This window comes from Euprymna scolopes, chromosome 30 (assembly GCF_053919585.1).
Source record: "Euprymna scolopes isolate OS-2025 chromosome 30, ASM5391958v1, whole genome shotgun sequence".
Lineage (NCBI taxonomy): Eukaryota > Metazoa > Mollusca > Cephalopoda > Sepiida > Sepiolidae > Euprymna > Euprymna scolopes.
The window spans coordinates 17,871,285-17,896,625 of record NC_136511.1 but is presented as its reverse complement, the minus strand read 5'-3'; the positions used below and the strand labels follow the sequence as shown (position 1 = coordinate 17,896,625).

Sequence of the window (25,341 nt, the reverse complement as noted above, 5' to 3'; positions counted from 1 at the left end):
GAGATACACTGACATTCAGACGCTTGATCTAAATATGAGATACACTGACATTCAGACGCTTGATCTAAATATGAGATACACTGACATTCAGACGCTTGATCTAAATATGAGATACACTGACATTCAGACGCTTGATCTAAATATGAGATACACTGACATTCAGACGCTTGATCTAAATATGAGATACATTGATATTCAGACGCTTGATCTAAATATGAGATACACTGACATTCAGACGCTTGATCTAAATATGAGATACACTGACATTCAGACGCTTGATCTAAATATGAGATACATTGATATTCAGACGCTTGATCTAAATATGAGATACACTGACATTCAGACGCTTGATCTAAATATGAGATACACTGATATTCAGACGCTTGATCTAAATATGAGATACATTGATATTCAGACGCTTGATCTAAATATGAGATACACTGACATTCAGACGCTTGATCTAAATATGAGATACACTGACATTCAAACGCTTGATCTAAATATGAGATACATTGATATTCAGACGCTTGATCTAAATATGAGATACACTGACATTCAGACGCTTGATCTAAATATGAGATACACTGACATTCAGACGCTTGATCTAAATATGAGATACACTGACATTCAGAAGCTTGATCTAAATATGAGATACACTGACATTCAGACGCTTGATCTAAATATGAGATACACTGACATTCAGACGCTTGATCTAAATATGAGATACACTGACATTCAGACGCTTGATCTAAATATGAGATACACTGACATTCAGACGCTTGATCTAAATATGAGATACACTGACATTCAGACGCTTGATCTAAATATGAGATACACTGACATTCAGACGCTTGATCTAAATATGAGATACACTGACATTCAGACGCTTGATCTAAATATGAGATACACTGACATTCAGACGCTTGATCTAAATATGAGATACATTGATATTCAGACGCTTGATCTAAATATGAGATACATTGATATTCAGACACTTGATCTAAATATGAGATACACTGACATTCAGACACTTGATCTAAATATGAGATACACTGACATCCAGACACTCGATCTCAATATGAGATACACTGACATTCAGACACTTGATCTAAATATGAGATACATTGATATTCAGACACTTGATCTAAATATGAGATACACTGATATTCAGACGCTTGATCTAAATATGAGATACACTCCATAAAGAGGAAATCTTATTTTGGCGGTGAATACTATGTGAATTTGAATATTTATGAGGTGCCATCAATAAGTTTCTAGACTCTTCTGTACAAGCATTTAAAACTGTTGTAGACTCTTCAAAATTCTGTATGTTATTTCTATATATCTTATGAGATGATTGACCAATTTTTATAATTTCAGGTTCAAATAAACAGCTACAGCAGGAATTGGAATAACCGCTACTAAAGCCTGATTGTCACAGATGGTGAATTGCAAAAATGCAATATGAACGTGAGGACACTTTAGAAGAATGATTCTATCTTAAACTTGGAAAAAATGCCAAACTAACATATTATTATAACTATTGTTATTATTATTAATAATAATTTTGAATTATAACTATTATTATTATTAATTATAATTATGAATTTTAACTATTATTATATATAATTAATAATTATATCTATTATTAATCTATAAATATAAAAGCGAAAATGTATGTATGTGTGTTCGCTTTTTCTGTGTGTCTACAAAAGGCTTATTTCAGAGAAGCGGTCGGTCGGTTCACAACTTTGTAAAACTTTTTATATCACATACAAATCGTAATATCTCAGTTAACAACGAAGCTCGCCTGTCTATTTAATTTGGTCGATTTCAGGAAGATAAATATTCAATATTTGTCGCTCGCCGCATGTGGGTTAGTCTTTTTCCTATAATATCTTCGGGGAAAAAAAAAGCGTTCAGCAGTAAATGAATACTATCCCGCAGTCAAAACTTGACCTCATTTAAAATGGGCACCTGCTAAATCCAACTAATTAAATAAATTCAAACGTGTTTCCGTTAGCATCTCGCGGTGGGGCAATGGTTAATATCGCACCTTTTTTTTTTTTCACACTTTAAATTACAACTTTGCCTCAACGGTTCGGGTTCGATCCTCATACTTACTTTTTTTTTTTTAAACCCCCCCCCCCAACACCCGGGCAACGCCGGGTACCCCTCGCTAGTCTATTATATAAATGGCAAACATCTGTGTGTTTGTATATGTGTTTGTATGTCTGCTAAAAACTTTTGTCATCCGCATTGTACAGGCACGAATGCTGCATCGTTATAAAGAGCGATCTCTCGGACACATAATGCTGAAAAATCGGAAAAAATTGTCAATTATTTTGTTTAGAAACGTTGTTTTGTTTGAAGAGGAGGATCAGATAAAAACCTTGCTTTCGATGCGATTTGCAAACCGCACATGTGCGAACCATCATTATGTTCTTTCGTTTTAAAAAGCTAAATCTGCAATGTGATAACATCTATATCCTTGTAGGCACATCGATAACATGTTCGCTTATTAATTTAAGCTATGCGAGTTAGCACCTAGTTTATTATAATAGATTTTTATTTATAGGCAATATTTGAATTGAAATCAAGTGCAGGCTTAAGTAAATATAAAAAAGAAAGATGCATAAAAAAAATATAAAACTCACCCCATGGGTGACCATATTTGCAAGGTGCTCCACATCTGTGGGTATATAAGCTTGTCCTGGCCTTGCTCGGCTGTTCATTAACCTTAAAAAGAAAAGAAAATTGAATGAACACCAAATTCTTAAAGTACACATAATTGTCTTGGACATCAATACAATTTATCCGGAAATATCAGACTAGTATTTTTAATCATTCATTAAAGTTTCATTTAAAAAAGAAAAACGTTAAAAAAAGATAGGAATATTGCTATGGTCAACTTGCTGGAATTTAAACTTCATACAGCAAGCAAGATTCCACCCCTTCACTGTTGAGGTCACAACATGCTGGAAAGATAGAACTGCACGCCTGTGGAACTCTGTTCCGTCTGCCTGCTTCCCACCGGATTACAACTTGGATGTGTTCAAGTCCAACGTTAACAAATTCCTAATGAACCGCCCCCTTAAGTAAACATTTCATCAAATCTCCACACTAACGTAATGTACTTGCAATAACCCTTATCCCTAAGTGGCTTCCCAGCCTTGATAAGTGGTGATCACTGTAAAAAAAAAAAAAAAAAAAAAAGGAAAACTGGCAGTGTCAAATCGTCCTCTTGTCGATATAACGCACGAAAGTCTTTTTTCCCTTTCTTTCCTCAACTTGCAACAAATCCTTGTGTATTCGATATTATCTTTCACCGTTCGTTCTCGTTCTAAGCTGTCCAACAAAAAACTCCACTCAACACCCTGCTTTAGAATACATCCCATATAACAGTTACCAATTGTGTACATATACAACATAATCACGTTGACACACCGGTTCCTGCTGGATCACCAAAGTTAAGCAACGTTAAACCTAGTCAATATTAAATGGGTGACCATTTGGGACTTCCAGGTGCTGTACGCGCTCTCCGCTTATCATCTCGGCACTGTTTCCAGTCGTCCTGTTTTTCTCCTTGCCACTGGACTCAAACAGTGCCGATTCAGGAGAGGTGTGGTTGGGTATTGCACAATTACACATGCAGCTGCCCCTACAGGGGGTGTCCTTTGTGTTTCAAGACTGAACGGAGGCATTGGATCAAAATTGTGTACATATGCAAATTAATTGCATACGTTGTTCAACAATGAGCGACTTACAAAATTATGTTTGTTTTTTCTTTTCCACATTTTCTGTCATCATTTTACACGCTAAGCAAACACGAGGTCGTTTGTGAGATTAATTTCTATTACATTTCCTCAGACTGCTTAGCCTTGAAATTTCCTTCCTGTTTCCCTGACTGTACTAACCTAAATGTAATGTGAATAGACATCTTGCTGCTCAACTCCACACAGTCCCCTGCTGACATAATCCAAAATAGTTGCTCTTTATGTCCAAGTTGCAATATGTCTTGTTTGTGATAACAAAAAAAAAAAAAATGTTGAGGCTTTTGCATTTGTGAATTTTATTTGTTCATTTTGCATGAGTTTTTCAAACTTTCTTCAATAGTATCTTACCGATTTGAACGTGTAAAATTGTGCTCTGAAAACGTTTTTCTTTTTTTGTTTTGGTCGAGATATCTAAGAATCTAGCTTGGTACATGGCATACTCTGAGAGAACGGATAGCTTGGCAAGGTAAAGCAAATTTATTTGATAATCTTGGCTATTACAATTAATCACCATGTCTAAAAAAAACAAAACGTTTTTATTCACAACTTCTTCCTTTAAGACATAACGTCCATTTAAAAAAAAAATTTTTTGACGTTGCTGAAATATTAAATAAAAAATTTTTTAAAAATGTATAAATGCTTGAATAGGCTATTCAGAAGAAAAAAAAAATCAATCGAGATTCAGAGCCCCCCCTCCTCCTTCTCTTCTTCCTCCTACCAACACATAAAAGCCTTAATGCCACATTGTAACGTGTACGAGTACGTGTGAAAATAACAATTTTTTTTTCATCCATTTATTTATTGCGGACTATCATCCTCATTTTTTAATTGTTATTTCATACCGTTTCGGCCAACTATTCCTCTGGCCGTCATCAGGTGGTTTTTTTTTTTTTTTTTTACATAGGCATCACCACATTATCAAGGCCAAGAGGCCACTCAAGGATAAGGGTTAAAGAGTGTACAGTAGAAATTGGACAATATAGTAATCATTAGTAATGAAAATTTGGTAAATTTGATATGGAATGGCTCATCAAGAACTTGTTTACGTTAGACTTGAACACAACCATATTGTAGTCAGCCGGAAAGCAGGAAAACGGAAGACAATTCCACACGCGTGCAGTTCTAAGAAAGAAGCTTTGTTCATGGAATCTACGTTTAGGTTTAGGCACAGATAAAGAGTGGGGGGAATTATTGATAGTGTTTACAGCTAGACGAGTGTTTCTTGTGAAAGTTTTGCGAGGGGGGACCATAGATTGAAGCTCAGTCGAACACTTTCCATGAAAATGACAATACATCAGGTTACCGCAAATAAAATTCCAATAAACATTCCAATTAATTATATACCATTCAGTACGGACCAGATAATGGAAGATCAGATAATAAATAAACGTGGATTTATAAGACCAAAAAATCCAACCTTGATCGCCCTTCGTGACCCGTGGTGCAGTGGGTAGAGACGTTGAATCTCTACTGTTCCAGGTTGTCTGAAGATAGTGGTTTCAATCCTACCCAAAGCCGGCCAGAGGCTTACTTGGCCAAACCATAGTGAGACGGAAGGCAGTAATTGTTGAGGATGCAGTTAGGAGATTCGGAGTTCCTATCCCATTGTGGTAACCACCTGATGAAGGCCAGAAGAATAGTTGGCCGAAATATTATGAAACAACAACTAATAAAGATGAGAATAAAACACAAAATAAAAAAGAATAATGTAATATCTAGGAATGTCGACTGATGTCGATATAAGATAACGTAAACAGCAGAGAGGGAAGAAGAGAGCAGACTGACAGCCGTAGAGAGTGATAGACACTGTTATCGTGCGACACACTAACCAACCCCTACGACTAACATCTGTTTTTATCGATGCGCAAAATGTTAAATTGTAAATAAAACTTTATATGTTGATAAACTCGTGTCTGTGTTGATTATGAGAATAACAACAAAAGAATTGTTAGGTGTATATATAATTTTGGCAAGCATTTGAAAAACTAGAAAATTATATATACATTCAATAACGCAACAGGAAGGATAGAAAAAGACATTAAATTCAAGTACGAGGAAATTTGGTTACAATGCTCCCAAACTAACTCAGTCCTGGATATGACCTTAAACTATATCCGATGGTGAGACCCCAGTTTGTGGGCTTTGGGGAGTGTGGAGTCACCCTTTAATTGCCATTGTTCCCAGGTCCACTCTAAACCGGAGTGGTAGTACCTGTTATGGTCCCAACTATGGGTTGAATAGAAACTGACTTAAAAAAAAACAAATATATTCTATTAAAAAATTGTTCTTCAAAATCACTAGATTCGGCATTAAATAACCTGAAAAGGGTTGATATGCCGTAAAACAAAAACAACCAACCAAATTAACGTTATATCAAATTACCGTTGGAAATAGGTATCTGCTATGATTATCTCCCTTGGATCTTGTGAAATGCTTTTGACAGTTGCTTCCCTTTGACTGCATTTTTTACTTAAATATTATGACTAGGGCTGTGACAAGCGAATATTCGTTTCATTATTTTGACTCTCGAGTATATATCAGTTAATATCTTATGTTTTTATATAGAGTGATGTAGTTCTCGATTGATTAACTGTGTCTAAATGTGTCGGATATATACTAGAGAGTCAAAACAATGATAAGAATATTCTCTTGTCATAGCCTTAATTATGACATAACTTCTTATTTTATTTGAAATAATAACGATAGTGCTTATGTGTACAAATCAGTCTCAAAAATATAAATAAATTGGTTTACACGTCTCTCGCGATGTTCGTGTGTTAAAAAAAAGCCTTCCAGTATCTTAGTCTTAGTTTTTTTTTTTTTTTTTTTTTTTTTTTTTTTTTTTTTTTTTTTTTTTGTCGTCAGCTTCCAACATAAATCCAACAGTCTGTTTTGGATCAAGATATGTCCTTTTCTTAACTTTTGGCTTTAATAATTAATCAACGATTATGTGTTTCATGTTTCTATTCTGGAGTTTCATTTTTGAAGATTTTGAAATCACGAAGAATGTATAAATTCAAGATAACAAGAAAAGAAAATGATTTATCCATTGAGATGAAAGCCATCAATAGAAACGTTAGCAGTTAAGGTCTTGTATTGATTTAAGTCAATATTTCAATGTAAAAGCTATCAGATTAAAAAAAAAATTATTTTATGGAAGTCACTCTAGACAAGGGATGAAGCCATTTGTTGTAAGGAAATAATCATAATAAAAATGGAGAGGAAGGTAGAATCAAACAGTCGACACCACGCACTTAACCCGATGACTTGCAAAGAAAGACAATGAACAATTGAACAACTACAAACTTATTAGAGCATAAATCCATCTGAAATATAATTATTCCCTTGTGGCAAAACAGAGAGAGAGAGAGAGAGAGAGAGAGAGAGAGAGAGAGAGAGAGAGAGAGAGAGAGAGAGAGAGAGAGAGGTAGAAATAGGAGGGAGGAAGAGAAAGAAGGAGAGAGAGAGGTAGAAATAGGAGGGAGGAAGAGAAAGAAAGAGAGAGAAAGGTAGAAATAGAATGGAGGAAGAGAAAGAAAGAGAGAGAGAGAGAGGTAGAAATTTGAGTTCAGCACCATGCAAAACTGCTAAATAGACATACACTGAAAATTTTGGACAAATATGGTAAAATAGTCCCAAAAATGGAGGGTTTTTATTAGACTTAAAAGAGCCCCTGAGGGCACACCCAAGAGTTATCACGAAGTATAGACACACAAAATCATATAGAAATCAGTTAGTTACAACTTTTCAGAAAGTTTTATAAAAATCCAAGGCATCAATTTTTTTTAATAAGCACAAAAGTGTCAATTTTAACCATTTTAACCCAAAAGGCACCCCTAGGGAGGCAACCGGAGTTTTCCCGGAAAATTAGTTCCGTTACTTTTTTTTTTTTTACTCATATCATGTTTAATGTTTGTGCAAAATTTCCAAAAATTCCAAGGCGTAGTTATTGAGAAAAGTGTGGACAGACGAACAGACAAAGATGAATTTTCAGGGCCACCCTTCTTTTGTCGGGGGATTAATAATTCTCTCTTTACTTTAACTTTCTCATTAAAACTACTTGATGTAGAAAAAATTCACGGCAGATTTTTATAAACGGCAATATGTTCGTCTTGTCAGTAGATCTTGGATTTGTTCAGATTACTTTTTTTGTTACATTTTTTATAAAGAAATCGCTTCAGCCAAGACGTGAAGCCACTTGATGTAAAGAGCTAAAAATAACGAATGATGATCATCATAACGACAGATGTTTATTGATCTTAAGATTGCAGAAAGAAGCTACTGGAATAGGAAGCTGTGTTACAATGAGGTATCAGAACAGTGACTTATGGAAGACCACTAGATCAACGAGTCGAACAAGCTGGAACAAAGGAAGCAGGGAATAGATGAGACATTTCTGAAGAACACATGGCATAATAGTATTTGTAGAAAAGACTGAGACTAGCAACATCACGTCTATTTGAGAGAGAGAGAGAGAGAGAGAGAGAGAGAGAGTTGTAGAGAAGAAGGAAACGTGGACCAATCAAATCGCAGAGACGTTTCTGCATTTTATGAAGAACCCTCAAATGGGACATATATTCACCAGCCCAAATTTGACAACAATACTCCACCCATGGTCTGAAAGTAGATTTGCAAAAATCGAGAATAGCTTCAGGTGTGAGAAAACCTTCATTTTCCTCAATTTAGAACGAACATTCACTTTTTTTTTTTTTTTTTTTAATTTTTTTTTTTTTTTTTTTTCTTCCTTTGAAGATTGTAATGCTGGGTATGGGGCAGCCAAACCAGCTGCCAACATTGCCCCGCTTTTTTATTGAAACCAACCGAGAGCTCTTTTTAGTATCCTCGCTGTTCCCTTAAGTGCAATTGTCTGAATCTCTTTTGCACTTGGTTCACCAGGAATATTAGTTAGGTAGGACTTCAGGTTAAGGTATCTGGAATTACTTACTTAAACCTAAACCTGCAATGAGGATATCTGAAGGCAATCCGACATCACGCTACTCGAGGGAAAGATGAGGGAAATGGTGGCTTAAATTGTTTGGACATGGACTGAGACCCAATAACGACGTCGGCGCAAAATTTGCTTTTGCATTTAAAGTCACCAGGACACACGGTCTGATAGTAGATTTGTAGAAACAGAGAACGGCTTCATAGTCTTATTAAAATGCTTCTTCTCATGGAATTAGACACGAGAAAAGTGACCGAATGAAAAAAAAAAAAAAAAAAAATGACCATTTTAAACTTAAAAGTGGCCAACAAACCAACAAACATGGCCTTTTATAGAGATGCTTGGACATTTTCTTTTTTTTTTTCTTTTTTTTTTTTTTTTTTACATAGGAGTCACCACTTATCAAGGCCCGGAGGCCACTCGAGGATAAGGGTTATTGAGTGTACAGTAATCAATGGGATGATATCGTAGTAATCGTTAGTAACAGAAATTTTGTAAATTGGATTACTTAAGGATTACTTGAGGGGGCGGTACATGAAGAATTTGTTTATGTTGGACTTGAGAATAACAAAGTTGTAGTCAGGTGGGAAACAGGCAAACAGAAGAGAAACATGATGCATTTATTCTTCTTTTTAACTTTTTACAAAAACAGAAAAAAAAAAAAAATGAGAGATATTCCAAAAGTAATGGCTCCTATTTTTTTATTCAATCTGAATGGATCAGAGGAGATTGCGAATTGTATTGTTATGATGACTGAACATATGCATTCATAGCCTGAAAGTTTCATCTCTCTGTTGCAGATATTAACAGTGTGAGACTCTAAAAAAGCTATTCCTGTCCCTATTTACAATGGTCTCCCCACGGAACAGAGTTAGACACCAAGGTCGTAAGCAGAAATGCCTCATTGAATTCCTGGTAAAGAATGCATTTAGAATGGTGTTGCCTATGTAGAAAAACAGGAGCAGAAAAAGTTGCTCATTTTAATGGTACCATTACCGTCTCCATAGGTCTTCAACTTTGAGTGAAAAAAAAAAAAATGTAGGAGGCTTTATTTTTGGAACACACATATGATAAAGTGTGAACACCCATACACAGCCATCATTCATTGCTGGCAAAAATGCATTGAGAATGGTGGTGACTATGTAGAAAAAAATATTTTGGAGCATAAATGGTTGCTCGTTTTAATAGTACCATCTCCATCTTCATAGCTATTTACCTGAGTGAAAAAAAAATAAAATAAATAACAGAAAAGCCAACAAAAAAACATTTTTTTATAAATTAAAATTCAAACAGAAAAAAAAAAATGTAGACTTACATCAGACTTATCATGTTGAAAATATCGAACACGCTTTATGGAAATAAAATGATTAAAAAATAATTTTAAAATTATCAGAATTTTTTTTTTTTTTTCCTTCCAGACTTTGTCTCATCTTTGATAACTCAGTAACAATGACCCACCAACCATGCCCCCTCCATCCATCTCCTGCTGATAAGGCTGACAAAAACGGGGTCAAGAGGTCAAAACAGATAGAAAAGTGTCAGCAGGATTCAATGATAAAAAAAGTCTGCTGCCCTTTGGTATTAACCCACCAACCCAGTTGCCCACCCTTTTCCCAGGATGAAGGAGAGATATCAGACATATCTACATCCCAGACATTTATGTAACCAGCACTTTTAGCTGGTCAGGATCATGTAAAAATATCTCAGCACTCACCTCCATCCATTTTGCAACACAGTTACTACACTTTGATCCACTGATCTTTATATAAAAGGATATTATTGGAGCCCTATGTCCAGTGTTAATTTTTTTTCCTTTTTTTACAAAGGAGTCACCACTTATCAAAGCCCAGAGGCCACTCGAGGATAAGGGTTAATGAATGTAAGATGATATTGTAATGATCGTTAATGGTGTGAATTGGATAGAATTTGATTAATTAAGAGGACGGTTCGATAAAAACTTGTTTATATTGGACTTGTTGTATCCAACCAGGAAGCAGATCAGTGAAACAGTATTCCACAGGTGGGCAGTTCTGGGAAAGAAGCTTTGTTCATAGAATCTACGTTTAGATTTATGCACAGATAGAGAGTAGAGGAAATTGTTGATAGTAGTTGTAGCTAGTCGAGTGTATTTTTGTGAAAGTCTGGCAAACGGGGACCACAGATTGGAACTTAGATGACTGCTTGCCATGAAAATAATGACAGAGCAGAGACAGGCTCACAATATCGCTTCAGTGAGAAAGAGAAAAGGACATCTTCTACAAGGTTTCAAAGTTGCTTTTGAAGTCTATCAAGGCTGGATAGAGCACTCCAAGCAGCTCCTGCCCAGATGTGGCAACAGTCCTCCATTTTAGGATGTACTTAACTCTTATACAATTAAAGGATTGCATCAGCAGTGAGATACTTACTGGAAGTGGATGAATGATCTAACCATTTTTCCAGCGATATTGGCAACAGATTTGATGTATGTGTTCCATTTTAGGTCAAGAGTGAAGGTCAGTCCCAGAAGCTTGTCAAGTGTTCTTGATCTACATCAATGATCTTCCAGACCACATCCTTAGATCATTCGTAGACACTTATCCTGACGACACTACCATCTATGGTAGCACTGACTCTCTCCTCTGATCTTGAGCACGTGGTACAATGGGGAAAAAAGTGGCTGGTTACTTTTAATGCATCTAAAACCAAGCTTCTATCTTTACATCATCAACGCTCTGTTGCCCAGCTGCCATCAATCGAAATGAATGGCTCTTGTCTTGGGGAGGCTTCATGTTTTGACAAGCTTCTGGGCTTGACCTTTACTCCCGATCTGAAATGGAACACGTATATCAAATCCGTTGCCAAAGTCGCTGGAAAAATGATGGAATCCTTCTACCGTTCCAGTAGATATCTCACTCCTGATGCAATTCTCTACCTATATAAAAACCAGGTACGGCCAACGATGGAGTACTGTTGCCACATCTGGGCAGGAGCTGCTAGAAGCAGCTTCTCCTGTCTTGACAGAGTTCAAAATAGACTTTGTAGCTTAGTGGGGAATACCCTTTTCTCTTCCCTGCAACCCCTTTCCCACAGAAGAGACGTAGCGAGACTGTCCCTGCTTTATCGTTATTTTCATGGCAGGTGCTCATCTGAACTTCAATCTATGGTTCCCCCCCCCTCGCCAGACTTTCACAAAAAACACTCGTCTATCCAGAACCACTATCAACAATTTCCCACACTCTTTATCTGCGCCTGCACCTAAACGTAGATTCCATAAACAGGGCTTTTTTCTTAGAACTGCTCGCCTGTGGAACTCTATTCCGTTTGCCTGCTTTCCAGCTGACTACAATCTGATTGCCTTCAAGTCCAACGTGAAAAAGTTCTTATTGAATCGTACCCTAAGTAATCCAAGTTACAAAATTCCCACTAATGTTTACTACGCTAAAATCCCAATGACTAATATATACCTAGTAATCCTTATCCTCGAGTGGCCTCTGGGCCTTGATAAGCAGTGACCTCAATTAAAAAAAAAAAAAAAGACATGATTAATTCTTCAAAAAGTAAAAATGAGATTCTACTTTTTTCTTTTTTAGACCATTACACGTAAACAGTCAGAAAAAGTTGAAACAAGAAAATATATTTTAAATTTTAGAATGGATATACAGGACGTAAGGATAAAATTGTTGCACTAGAAAAGACATGATTCCATTTCCGTTTGCTGAAAATCGGTTTTCTTTTCTTGTTTCAGACCATTTACTAGTTGGTCAACTGTGTAGAGATCCCAAAAGTGATAAGAGCCCTCTATCATGTCTGAAAGTGACACAATGTTCAACGAGGGGGATCAGAGATGCACTGATGTACAACTCATGCTCTTTACCGGTCCAAGTTATGACAACAGGACCACTGCCAGCACCCTTAAAATGTATCGCTGGATTGCCATGAATAACAGGGACATGCCTAGAGTGATGAAAACAGTTTCCGGTCATGGTTAGGGTCTATGAAGTTTAATAGATTAGTCAATTTCTGATGATCTATGAGAAAAAAAAAAAAAAAAAAATCACCCATTGCTGACTTCCAATTTGTTTGTTTCACTCAAAAGTCAAAAACTACAAAATAAATACCCACAAAGTTGCCATATTCTTGATTGGTGTTGCCCTGGATGAATAATATCTAAAAATGTAGAAAAAATTATTCATTCTCTGGGGGTCAACTGGGTCAGATTTCATCAGGGAGGGTCGGTTTTCCAGTGTTATTATGGTCGTTCTAAAAGTAAAGCCTCCTATTTTTTTTAACTCAAAAAGTTGAAGAGCTACGACAACGAGAGTGATACCATTAAAACAAACAACCTGCAGAATTTATTTTTCCACATTGTCGCCAGCATTCTCTATGCACTTTCAAGGCGTGAATGCATCAATTCCGTCATCATAAGAATGCAATTTTTCAATTCCCTCTTATCTGTTTGATCAGAATAAAAAATGGAATGTCCCTCGTAATTTCAAAAGAAAATACCAACTCATTGCTCAAGGAATAAAGGAGTGTGCCCAGCTAGAGAGGAATGGGTTAGGCGGGTTGGAGAGAGGGCAGAGTATGTAACTTTGGAACCATCGCATATGGACAAACAGATAAATAAATCCAGGTCGGCATTTTTTCTTTTTCATCATAAGTCATTTATTACCGTTCTTCTTTCACCCGTCTTGACACCAGCGTAAAGAGTCACTCGCTGCCACATGTCAATTCAGCCTGATTAACGCTTCTCCTTCCTCCGACCGCATGCCAATCCATTCTCATCCTTGACTTTACATGTCCATTTTCTTTGACGTGCACATTTTTATCTGACCGCGTGGTGCATTTTTTCTCCTTTTTTCTTCTTGCACACACTTCCTAATTTGCATATGCGCATTTTTCTGCTGCTGCTAATCTCGTTGTAAGCCAGCCATCCTTGGCTGCTGCTGATATTTTCCCATGCGCTCATATGCACTATCTTACAGGTAAAAAGAGGGAGGCAGAAATAGAACAGAGGTAGAGCTATGACATAATCGTTAATCAGGGAGAGTACCATGGTGTGTTCATGTTGTGGGAGACATTTCTAGAACAGCCATTTTGTCCTGGGCATGGCAATCAGCTCCCTGCGTGTTGGACAATTATACTGTTTCAGTTTTCATGTGATGTTTCTTTGCGTTTTACATTCGTAGCAGTTTCTGTACGTACAGCTCATTTTTTATGTGCCTTTCATCTCTCTGGCCGCTTCTCGTGTCTTCTTGATATTCACTCTGGGGTCATTCTTAACTATTATGACATCTGGTCTTCTTGCTTGGATGGGTCTATCTGTTTGTATACCTATGTCCCATAGGATTCTAGATGATAAAGCAATAGGTGCCCCTAGCATGAGTCTTGCATACCTTTCGATATCTCTCTCGAATTAATTTATCAGCAGGAGCTGGTATTTATGGCTTAACCAGCCAATCACAATATTTTAAGGAGGAAAGCCCCGGATGTATTTATATTTATCACAGGGAAACTGAAACAGTATAATTTTCCAAGACTCAAGGAACTGGTTACCATGTCACAGACATAACGGCTGTTCCAGAAATGTTCCTCATGAGATGGACACACCATGGTACTCTCATTGATTATCAGTTACTTTTCATGAGTCAGGAGTATTTACGTTGAGATGTAGTTATGTTGAGAGGTATTTATCTCGAAGGGTATGTATGTCGAAGGGTATGTATGTCGAAGGGTATGTATGTCGAAGGGTATGTATGTCGAAGGGTATGTATGTCAAAGGGTATGTATGTCAAAGGGTATTTATGTCAAAGGGTATTTATGTCAAAGTGTATTTATGTCAAAACATATTTATGTCGAGGGGTATTTATGTCATTGGAGAGTCCTGTCTGTAAAAGGAAAGTTTTTTTCCAGGGGGGAGGGGGTAGTCATTTATTTAAAACCAGGCCATTGGAGCTGAAAAAAATGGACTTACGGCTTTTTATCACAAACCTACTTCGGGTAGTTTTGTGATAAAGGGATGCAACTTTTATATCCACAATACTACTATGCAATTTCAAAACAATGTATTTCGATTTTATTTTCAATATTTAAAAAATATTTTAATGGTATTTTTATTAATATTTAAAAAATATTTTAATGTTTTTTTTTTATCAATACTTAAAAAATATTTTAAAAGTATTTATTTCGATTTTATTTTTAATATTTTGACACAAATTTTTACTGGACATAAAAAATATGAAATTTTTAAGATATTTTCAAAGATTTCTCAAGGTAATAATAGAAATAAGGCATTTTCAAGGCAAAAGTCAAAATTCAAAGACTTTTTCAAGTCTGTGCGAACCTGTAGATTGGAGGGTCTTCTTTTTTTTAAATCCTGTCCTACCCAACGAGCGAGTGTGTGTGTGTGTGTGTCATGGTTCTTAGCTCTCCGTATGTTAAGCACAATAAAATGAAAGGTCATAGATAAGAAAATGTCCTTTACATCAAGGGGTTTTTATGATGCGTGCTACGTCTTTTGAGTTCTCAGCATCATCAATTCTCTCCTGAGAATTGATGATGCTGAGATCATTATGCAGCAATTGAATGCTGTATAAAATAAGCAAACAATAGAGATTTATTTTAATATTGACGAAGCATTTTTAACTCGAGAGTTAAGGCATGGGAGTCTCGATTTCAAGTGAATATCTCTTTCTTTTGGGATCACAAAAAAATGAAAGAAAGAGAGAAGGAGGAAGAAGAGAGAGAAAGAGTAAGAGAAAGAAGGGAGAGAAAGGAAGAAGAGAGAAAGAGAACGAAGAGAGAGAAAGAAGAGAGAGAAAGAAAGGAAGAGAAAGAGATAGATACAGAGGAAGAGGGAGATAAAGTAAAACATATTAAAAACAAAAACATTAAAATATTGGGTGCTAATGCAGAGAGTGATCCGCGCTATTTTTTAAATCGTATTTCCAAGTTTAATTAAAGTTTTATATGTTTTTTTATTCAATTGTACGGTTAAAGTATACAATAGGTACAAAACACCCTCTCCTCCCCATGTTAAGAATGGCTTTTAAAATAACATTATTTCAGCACGGCTCACTGTCTGTATAAGTAGCAAATATTGTCACTGCTTGACAAATTCTGATGTCAACCAAATAAATCTGACCTTTTGCACTTGTCAACCTCCAATTGCTTTGATTTGGCTGGAGTTTTATAAACATCTGTCAATCTGAGTTTCTTTTATGTTTTCCATAACACATTTTTAAACTATAGTTGTCTCCATTCAAATACAAAGAAAGTTGGTATAAGGCTCCAACTTGTGGGAAGCTAGGGTCACATTATTATTGTACCACAGTTCTACTAGTTTATAAATAAATACACATTGGTCTTTATTATAAGGGTGGAAGATAATAATACACAATTACAATATACTATGTGTGTGTGCGTGTGACGACACTTTTCAACCTATATACTCATTGAATTTTTTATCTATAAACTTGAAATTTGGTATATCAGGTATTCAGACATGTGGAAAACGGTTTAATCGGTTTTCATCCAGAAAAAAAAAAGGGGGGCTGCTAAAGGGTCAAAATTGAAAAAATTGGTACTTGTGGGGGGGGGATCATCGGATTGTAATCTGTTTGTCAACTGCTTCACGAGGTTTGAAAACACTTTTTAAAGATCGTAGCAAGATCGTGGTCTAATGGTTAGCGTATTTGACTCACTGTCTTTAGGCTTTGGTTTCAATCTCAGCTCAAGTATTTTTTTTTACTTACGAGAAGTGAACTGTCTAGAAAAAAAACATAATACTCGCATGCACATGTCTCTGTTTCTTTCCCATTTTTGTACTTAAGTTTTTTTTTAAAACAAATTTAACGTTATGTTTAATACCTACGGTGTCTCTGTTTATAATGAATAAGAATTCTGCATTAATTAAAATATAATATTTATGCGTATTTTACGACCGGGCAATGCCGGGCAGCCTGCTAGTAAATATATTAAAAAAATATATTAGGTTCTGGATTTAATCTCGGCTCAAGTATTTTTTTTTACTTACAAGAAGTGAACTGTTTAGAAAAAAACATAATATTCGCATGCACAAGTCTCTGTTTCTTTCAGTTTTTTTTTTTTTTTACTTCATTTTTTAAAAGGAATTTAATATTACATTTAATCCCGGTCGACGTCGGGTACATCTTCTAGAATACAATACAATGCAACGTATAATAATAAGTGAAGGGTAATACAAAAATACACATTGACCATTATTATAGAGTGAAAATAATAATACACAGGATAAAAACTAAGCCAAAAATGCACTTTTAACTCGCAGATGTTAGTGGGTAGTCTATCGAGCCTGTGTGTACATCAAACCTTGCGTTTTTTGTCGGATGAACGGATATTCATAAAAAGGTACTTGTTAAGCTAGAACCATTAAATGTAATTGGATTTCAACGAAATAAAAACAATCACTTGCTCTTTGGTTGACGGCTCACACGCAACCATTTTTCTAAAGTACTTGACTTCCAAAATTTGACCTCTACGCAAGGTCTCTTGTGCGTGAACAAAAAATGCTGTGGAAAACAGAAAAAGATCACCCTCCTCCTCTAGATTGCGAAATCGATTTTGTAGTTTGTCAAAGCCGGAAAAATTGCTCCCAACAACCTGGAAACTGAAACTTCAAAAGCAAGTTAATCTATGCTAACAAGAAATTGTTCCAAACCAAGCAATTCCTGGCAGTACAATAGTGATTAAAGAACATTATCTGCAGGTGCAATCTATTATATCAATCTCACCTGTCTGTTTAAATGTATGTATGTATGTATGTATGTATGTATGTATGTATGTATGTCTGCCTAAAACAGACAGAGGCGACAGATTTTCACGAGATCAGTATTGTTCTGAAGCCCGATCCTTCGCCTGAAAAATATTGAAAAATTGGTTAAAAACATTCACCCTCAACTGGGCACTTTTTCACAGGCAGGGGGTCGCTTTTTTTGAAAGCCATCCTCTCTTTTTGATTGACTAGCCTTAATTTAAACCTTTGCCACTTCAAATGGAACTCTTTATTTAATCCATGGGGGGGTAGCATGTTCTTGTTCCATCAGCCATTCACAATTGTACTTTTCGAGTGTTGCCTGCACTTATCCGTGGCACAGTGGATAAAGTACTAGGGAAAATTAGTTGTGACACTCTTCTGGAGGTTCAAAGTACGAATAATACAATAGTGAATTATTACTTGGTCATGGCTGACGGAATGAGAGCATGGATTCCTCGTGTATTAAATAAATAGTTCCGTTTAATATTCTGAATCTGGAACATTCACCCATTCGTACAATGTTGTGTATTTCATCATTTGCGGATTGGGGAAAAGTGCATATGTCGACTGACAATGTCTCGTAACTTGCATGAGAGACGGTCATGCATATTCAAAGGGGAAGTGAATATATAAATGGCAAGAAATTTGTTGATGGTTAACAGGAACTTAAAAAATTTTTTTTTTTTTTTTTACAAAGGATTCGCCATTTATCAAGGCCTGAAGGCCACTCGAGGATAAGGGTTAATGAGTGTACAGTAGTCAATGGAACAATATCATAGTAGTGGAAATTTGGTAAATTGGATTACTTAAGTGGACGGCTCATCAAGAACTTGTTCACATTGGACTTGAAGACAACCAGTTCGAAAGCAGGCAAATAGAAGAGAGTTCCACAAGTGTGCAGTTCTAAAAAAGAAGTTTTGTTCGTGGAATCTACGTTTAGGTTTAGGCACAGATAAAGAGCGGGGGAAATTATTGATAGTAGTTTTAGATAGACGAGTGTTTTTTTTTTGTGAAAGTGGGGCAAGAGGGGATCATAGATTGGCGTTCAGTTGAACACTTGCCATGAAAATAATGATAAAGCAGAGACAGGCTTGCAACGTCTCTTCTGTGGGAAAGACATCGCAGGGAAGAGAACAGGGCATCCCTCACTAGGCTACAAAGTCTATTTTGAACTCTGTGAAGGCAGGATAAGCTGCTTCTAGCAGCTACTGTCCAGATGTGGCAAGAGTACTTCATCATGGGATGTTTTGAGTGAAGTTGAAGCTGCTACTAAAGAATGTGAGAAAGGAATGGTAGGAAAGGAGAGGAAAGAGGAGAAAGAAGAGAAAAAGAACAAGAAGAAAAGGGGGGAAGAAGACGATGAGAAGAACTGAAAGAAGAAGAATAATAATAAGAAGAGGGTAATAATAATAATAATAATAATAATAATAATAAGAAGAAGAAGAAGAAGAAGAAGAAGAAGAAGAATTAGAAGAGGGTAAGAAGAAGAAGAAGAAGAAGAATTAGAAGAGGGTAAGAAGAAGATGAAGAAAAGGGTAAGAGAGGGAGAAGAAAAAAATGAAGTAAATGAACGAGAAAAGAAAGAAAAAGAGAGAGAAAAAAAACCAAACAAAACAAAGTTTTGTCGAAACAAACTAATGACGTCAACACATTTTACCTGTTGCGACCCCCTCCCCTCCACCCTCCAACCATCAATCCACCATTCAATCTACTCTGCCCCTCCTCCTCCGGAAGAAATACCATCAAAAACTAGTTTAAGGCATATTCATACATAAGCTTCTTTTCATCTTGCAGAAAAATCCATTTCAGGGTGCTATATAAAGTGGAAACATGAGAAAACTAATCGCACACAAGAGTTTCGCCTCTCAATTATCAGACTTGACTTCAAAGAAATCGTTTCATTGATCATCCAACTTCAGCTGCCCCATGTAATTCATCTGTGTGTTGTGAAAGTCATCTGAAAATATCTATTTCTTTTGTACAACAAATCGCTGACCTTTACTTTTCAAGTCCTTTTTTTTTTTTTTTTTTTTACAAAGGCATCACCACATTATCAAGGCCCAGAGGCCACTCAAGGATAAGGGTTAAAGAGTGTACAGTAGAAATTGGTCAATATAGTAATCATTAGTAATGAAAATTTGATAAATTTAATAACTTATATGGAACGGCTCATCAAGAACTTATTTACTTTAGACTTGAACACAACCATATTGTAGTCAGCTGGAAAGCAGGAAAACGGAAGACAATTCCACAGGCGTGCAGTTCTAAGAAAGAAGCTTTGTTCATGGAATCTACGTTTAGGTTTAGGCACAGATAAAGAGTGGGGGAAATTATTGATAGTGTTTACAGCTAGACGTGTGTTTCTTGTGAAAGTTTGGCGAGGGGGGACCATAGATTGAAGCTCAGTTGAACACTTTCCATGAAAATAACGATACATCAGAGACAAACTCGCAACATCTCTTCTGTGAGATAGAGGTTGCAAGGAGGAGAAAAGGACATCTCCTACGAGGCTACGAAGTCTATTTTGAACTTTATCAAGGCAGGACAAGTCCTTTCTAGCAGCTCCTGCCCAGATGTGGCAACAGTATTCCATCCTTGGACGTACCTGGCTCTTATATAGATAGAGAATAGCATCAGCAGTGAGATATCTACTGGATCGATAGAAAGATCCCACCATTTTTCCAGCGGCCTTGGCAACAGATTTGATATACGTGTTCCATTTAAGATCAGGAGTAATGGTCAAGCCCAGAAGCTTGTCAAAACTTGAGGCCTCCTGAAGACGAGAGCCATTCATTTCAATTGATGACAAATGTGGATTAGAATGTTGATGATGTAAAGAGAGAAGCTTGGTTTTAGATGGATTAAAAGTAACCAGCCACTCCTTTCCCCATTGTACTACGTGCTCAAGATCAGAAGAGAGAGAATTGGAGAGAACTTGGTCGTTTACTGTCTTAGATGTGCTACCATAAATGGTAGTGTCGTCAGCATAAATGTCTACAAATGATGTAAGGATATGATTTGGAAGATCATTAATGTAGATCAGGAAAAGAGTTGGGCCCAGGATGGATCCCTGAGGGACACCGGCATTAATACTGTGAGCTTCTGATTTTTGCCCCTCAACTACTACTCTTATGAACCTATCAGAAAGAAATGATTTAATAATTGAGAAGACTTTTCCAGCTATACCATAGCTAGCGATCTTATGAAGTAAACCTTTATGCCATACCCTATCAAAGGCTTTAGATATGTCAAGAGCAATTGCCCTAGAAAGATTGCCACCGTCGAGAGATTTGCTAATCCTATGCGATATAACTGTAAGGACATCTGCTGTAGATCTAGCAGAACGGAAACCATATTGAGTGTCACTAAGAAGGTTATTTTTGTTGAGATGGTTGATTACTTCTGTATTTAACACAGATTCTAGCAACTTACTCATGACGCACAGGAGACTTATTGGCCTGTACTGAGAGGGGGATGAGCGATCACCTGAATTCTTAAATACAGGGCATACTGATGAGATTTTCCAGGGAGATGGGAAACTATTCTTCTTAAGACAACGTTTAAACAGTTTTGTAAGTATGGGCGCTAGTTCAGGTTGAAGTTTTTTGAGTACTATAATTGGAATACCATCAGGGCCAGTTGCTTTACTCGAATCAAGGTTTTTGATTAGCTTGGCAACATCACGTACAGATATACGTATATCACATAGCGTGTTTTCTGATACAGGAGGAAATATTGGGGGTTGGCGGTCTTGGTCGCAAAGGGTAGAATTAGCTGTCCTGTCCTACTGATGAACCCTAAGAAAAGTGAAACTCTAGTCTTAGACTTCTTATCTTTTATTAGCATGATGTGTGTCCACTCCAGAGCTAGGTTTGCTTGTGGGAATAATTATATATACTCCTCACATTATATTCAATATGTGCGTGTGTGTGTGCGTGTGTGTGCGTGTGTGTGTGTGAGAGAGAGAGTTGCGGTTGAAACATGTTGTGATGTGTTTGAACCAAATGTTTGTACCAATGAAACATAAATAGCTCTATTCTATGTAGTATTGAATACTTTTATATCTGTTTATAGATAAAACTCTGTGAACCTAGCTTGCTTGCATCTTGTCTTCAATAATTGGGCGATTTTATCTTTTAAAAAAAAGAGATGACAGGTGAATTTACGGTCAGGTTTCAATCCTGGCTTGGGGTAGTTGCCTGTCTAGCCGCACTGATGAGCTGTGAAACAGCGAAACAGTACTGTATGTGGATGACTAATATATATATATATGCCTGCTTGATTGCTTAAATCTTGTCTTCAACGATCGGCGATTCCATCTTTTAAAAATGGGATGACATGTGCGTGTGTGTGTGTGTGTGTGTGTGTGTGTGTATATATATATGTCATATGAGCGGTCAGGTTTCGATCCTGGCTTGAAGTTGTTGTTTGTCTAGCCACACTGATGAGCTGTGAAGCAGTGAAACAGTACTGTATGCGGTTGACTATAATGCTCCCTATCTTGGGTTGAGCATATTAATAATAAATACGTAATATGCATGAATTAAAATACCATATTTAAGCGTCTCTTATGACTGGGCAACACTGGGTGGCCTGATAGTATATTATAGATTTTAACCTGTGGATATAGTCATACACAGAATGTTCCGCTGTGTCACAGCTCTTCAGTGTGGCTAAACGAGCACTCACCTCAAGCCCAGGATCAAACCAACAACCATCGAATTGAGAGTCACTCTATCCATCAGACCACTGGGACAAGTGTCATTGGCAATGATATCTAACAATGTTTTATACAAACATTGGCTGCCACTCTACAGTGCTCCATTTGATCATTTAAAAAGAACTTTGCATATATCATACTCATCCGACATACGAAGTTCAGGCAACTAAGTTATCCGAACTACACACACACACACACACACAGATGAGTTGTTTTTATAGTGGTGAAGGCTTCTTGCAGGACGATACACACTTTTTGGAACAACTACTAACCTCAGTCGGTGCAAATGATTGCCATAAGACCTAGTGGGGGGGGTGCTCTTTTCTCTTCCCTACAACCTCTCTTCCACAGAAGGGACGTTGCAAGCCTGTCATTGTTTGATCCTTATTTCTATGGCAAGTGCTCGTCTGAGCTTCAATCTCTGGTCCCCCTCGCCAATCTTTCACGAAAAACACCTGTCCAGCTGAAACCACTGTCAGTAATTTTCCCCACTCTTTATCTATGCCTAAATCAAAACGTAGATTCCATGAATAAAGCTTCTTTCTTAGAAGTGCATGCCTGTGGAACTCTCTTTCGTTTGCCTGTTTCCCACCTGACTACAACTTGGATGTCTTCAAGTCCAACATAAACAAGTTCCTGATGAACCGCCTCCTTAAGTAAAACACTTTATCAGATCTCCAATACAAGAAACTCCGCAGATTAAGGACTATCCACTTATCTAGTGTTTCCTCTTCAGATTAAATATGTTTTCAAAGTGTTTTTAAACATATTTTATTAACTGTTTGCTCGTATTATAAGCTCTATCTCCTATTTGGTTTTATCGAGCTTTTACATCTGGCTGAGATAACTTTATAAATATTAATTCTTTAATATTTATAATATACTTTAATTTTACCATCTTGGATCATTTTGGTAAATTTAATTGTAATTTTTATTTTATTATATATATATATATATATATATATATATATATATACACACCCACACACACACCCACACACACACACACATTAAACCACCTGTCCTCAGTGGATGGTTAGTTGGTTGTCAGGTTGTTGCGGCATGATAACGGCCATTGGGTCATTTTATAACGATATTATACATTCGTCTTGTATACGATTGGTTTGTCAATTTGTTTTGTAGGTGTACATTTTGTAAACAAATAATTCTCAAACGATACATGTTGTCGATGATGATGTTTGACCATTTCTTACAAAGATGGCCGTGATCGTTCAATCGTAGGCGTGTACCTTTTCTTGCTGAGATTCGCATGGATACTTCTGCTATTGAGGAAAATTGAACTCTGTCAAGGCTGTCTAGTAGCTCCTGCCCAGATGTGGCAACAATGCTCCATCCTTGGACTTACCTTACATAGGTAGACAACTGCATCAGTAGAAGGATCCCATCATTTTTCCAGCGACCTTGGCAACGAATTTGATGTATGCGTTCCATTTCAGATTAGGAGTAAAAGATTAAGCTCAGAAGCTTGTCAAAACATGGAGTCTTCTCAAGAGCCATTCATTTCAATTGATGCCAGATCAGAACATTGATGACGTAAAGATAGAAGCTAGGTTTTATATGCATTGAAAGTAACCAGCCACTTCTTTCCCCATTTCTTGCCAAGATTCGCATCAATACTTCTGCTATTGAGGAAAAATTGGCTCTGAAATTTCAGTGTTTTTTTTTTTTTCTTATAATCATTCTTGGAGTTTATATATTTGATCCATTGCTCTTTCTGCGTCTTGTAAAACAGAGCATCTGTCATCTCATCATTGGCTTTTCTCTCGATCACTTCCCGGTAACTTTAAATGCAAAAGCAAATTTTGCGACAACGTCATTATTGGCTCTCAGTTCATAAAAGATTTAAGCCACCATTTCTCTCATCTTTCCTTCGATCAGTGTGATGTCAGATTGCTTTCAGATGTCCTCATTGCAAATGTGGTCGAGCTAGGTAATTCCAGACACATAACTTATATACCATACATTACGACCATGTAATCTCTACAGCCACCTACCTTGAAAATGCTGCTGTCAAACCTGACATAGTTATATCGAAATAAGTCAGAAAGAGTTTCAACCTTGGTTGAAGTGAGTGTCCCTAATGATGGAGGTCTGAACAGAGTTGAAAAAGAGAAACAGACCAAATATCAAGATCTCATGTATGATATGAAAAGGAACTGGAATCTTAGGGAGATATCAATCATACCAGTTATTATAGGTGCCACAGGGCTTATGAAGAAGAATCTGAAGTCCTGCCTAACTAATATTCCTGGTGAACCAAGTGCAAAAGAGATCCAGACAATTGCACTTAAGGGAACAGGATACTAAAAAGAGCTCTTGGTTGGTTTCAATAAAAACCAGGGCAATGTTGGCAGCTGGTTTGGCTGTCCCATACCCAGCGTTACAATCTTCAAAGGAAGAAAATTAAAAAAAGTGAATGTTTGTTCCAAATTGAGGAAAATTAAGGTTTTCTCACACCTGAGGCTATTCTTGATCTTTACAAATCTTCTATCAAACCATGCATGGTGTATTGTTGTCAAGTTTGGGATGGTGAATCTCTGTCCCATTTGAGGGTTCTTCATACAACGCAGAAACATGTCTGCAATTTGATTGGCCTCTCACCCTATAAAGATGTGTTCATTAAATTTGTGTTTCTGCTTCTTCATCACCATCGACTGAGCTCCAATCTATGGTCCCCCCCTCGCCAAACTTTCACAAGAAACACTCATCTAAACTGAAAACACTATCAATAATTCCCCCCACTCTTTATCTGTGCCTAAACCTAAACGTAAATTCCATGAACAAAGCTTCTTTCTTCGAACTGCACGCCTGTGGAATTGTCTTCCGTTTTCCTGCTTTCCGCCTGACTACAATATGGCTGCCTTCAAGTCTAACGTAAACAAGTTCTTGAAGAGCCGTTCCATGTAAGTTAACAAATTTACCGAATTGGTTACTATATTGTCCAATTTCTACTGTACACTCTTTAACCCTTATCCTCGAGTGGCCTCTTGGCCTTGATAATGTGGTGATGCCCGTGTAAAAAAACAAAAACAAAAAAAACATCATCATCATCATGTCCTTTTTACGTGTTATCATGTGCCGGACGCTTTTTATAAATTGACTTCCA

At 36.7% G+C, this 25,341-nt stretch overlaps 1 protein-coding gene across 4 annotated transcripts in view; it reads right to left on the bottom strand.

Moving 5' to 3' along the window:
- LOC145254682 (monocyte to macrophage differentiation factor 2-like) overlaps positions 1-25,341 on the bottom strand; it is a 172,600-nt gene that overhangs the window by 27,004 nt on the left and 120,255 nt on the right. For all 4 annotated transcript variants that reach the window (XM_080113331.1, XM_080113332.1, XM_080113333.1 and 1 more), the window contains exon 2: positions 2,658-2,739. In XM_080113331.1, the coding sequence (XP_079969457.1) occupies positions 2,658-2,739 (82 nt within the window). The remainder of the gene's footprint in view (positions 1-2,657; positions 2,740-25,341) is intronic.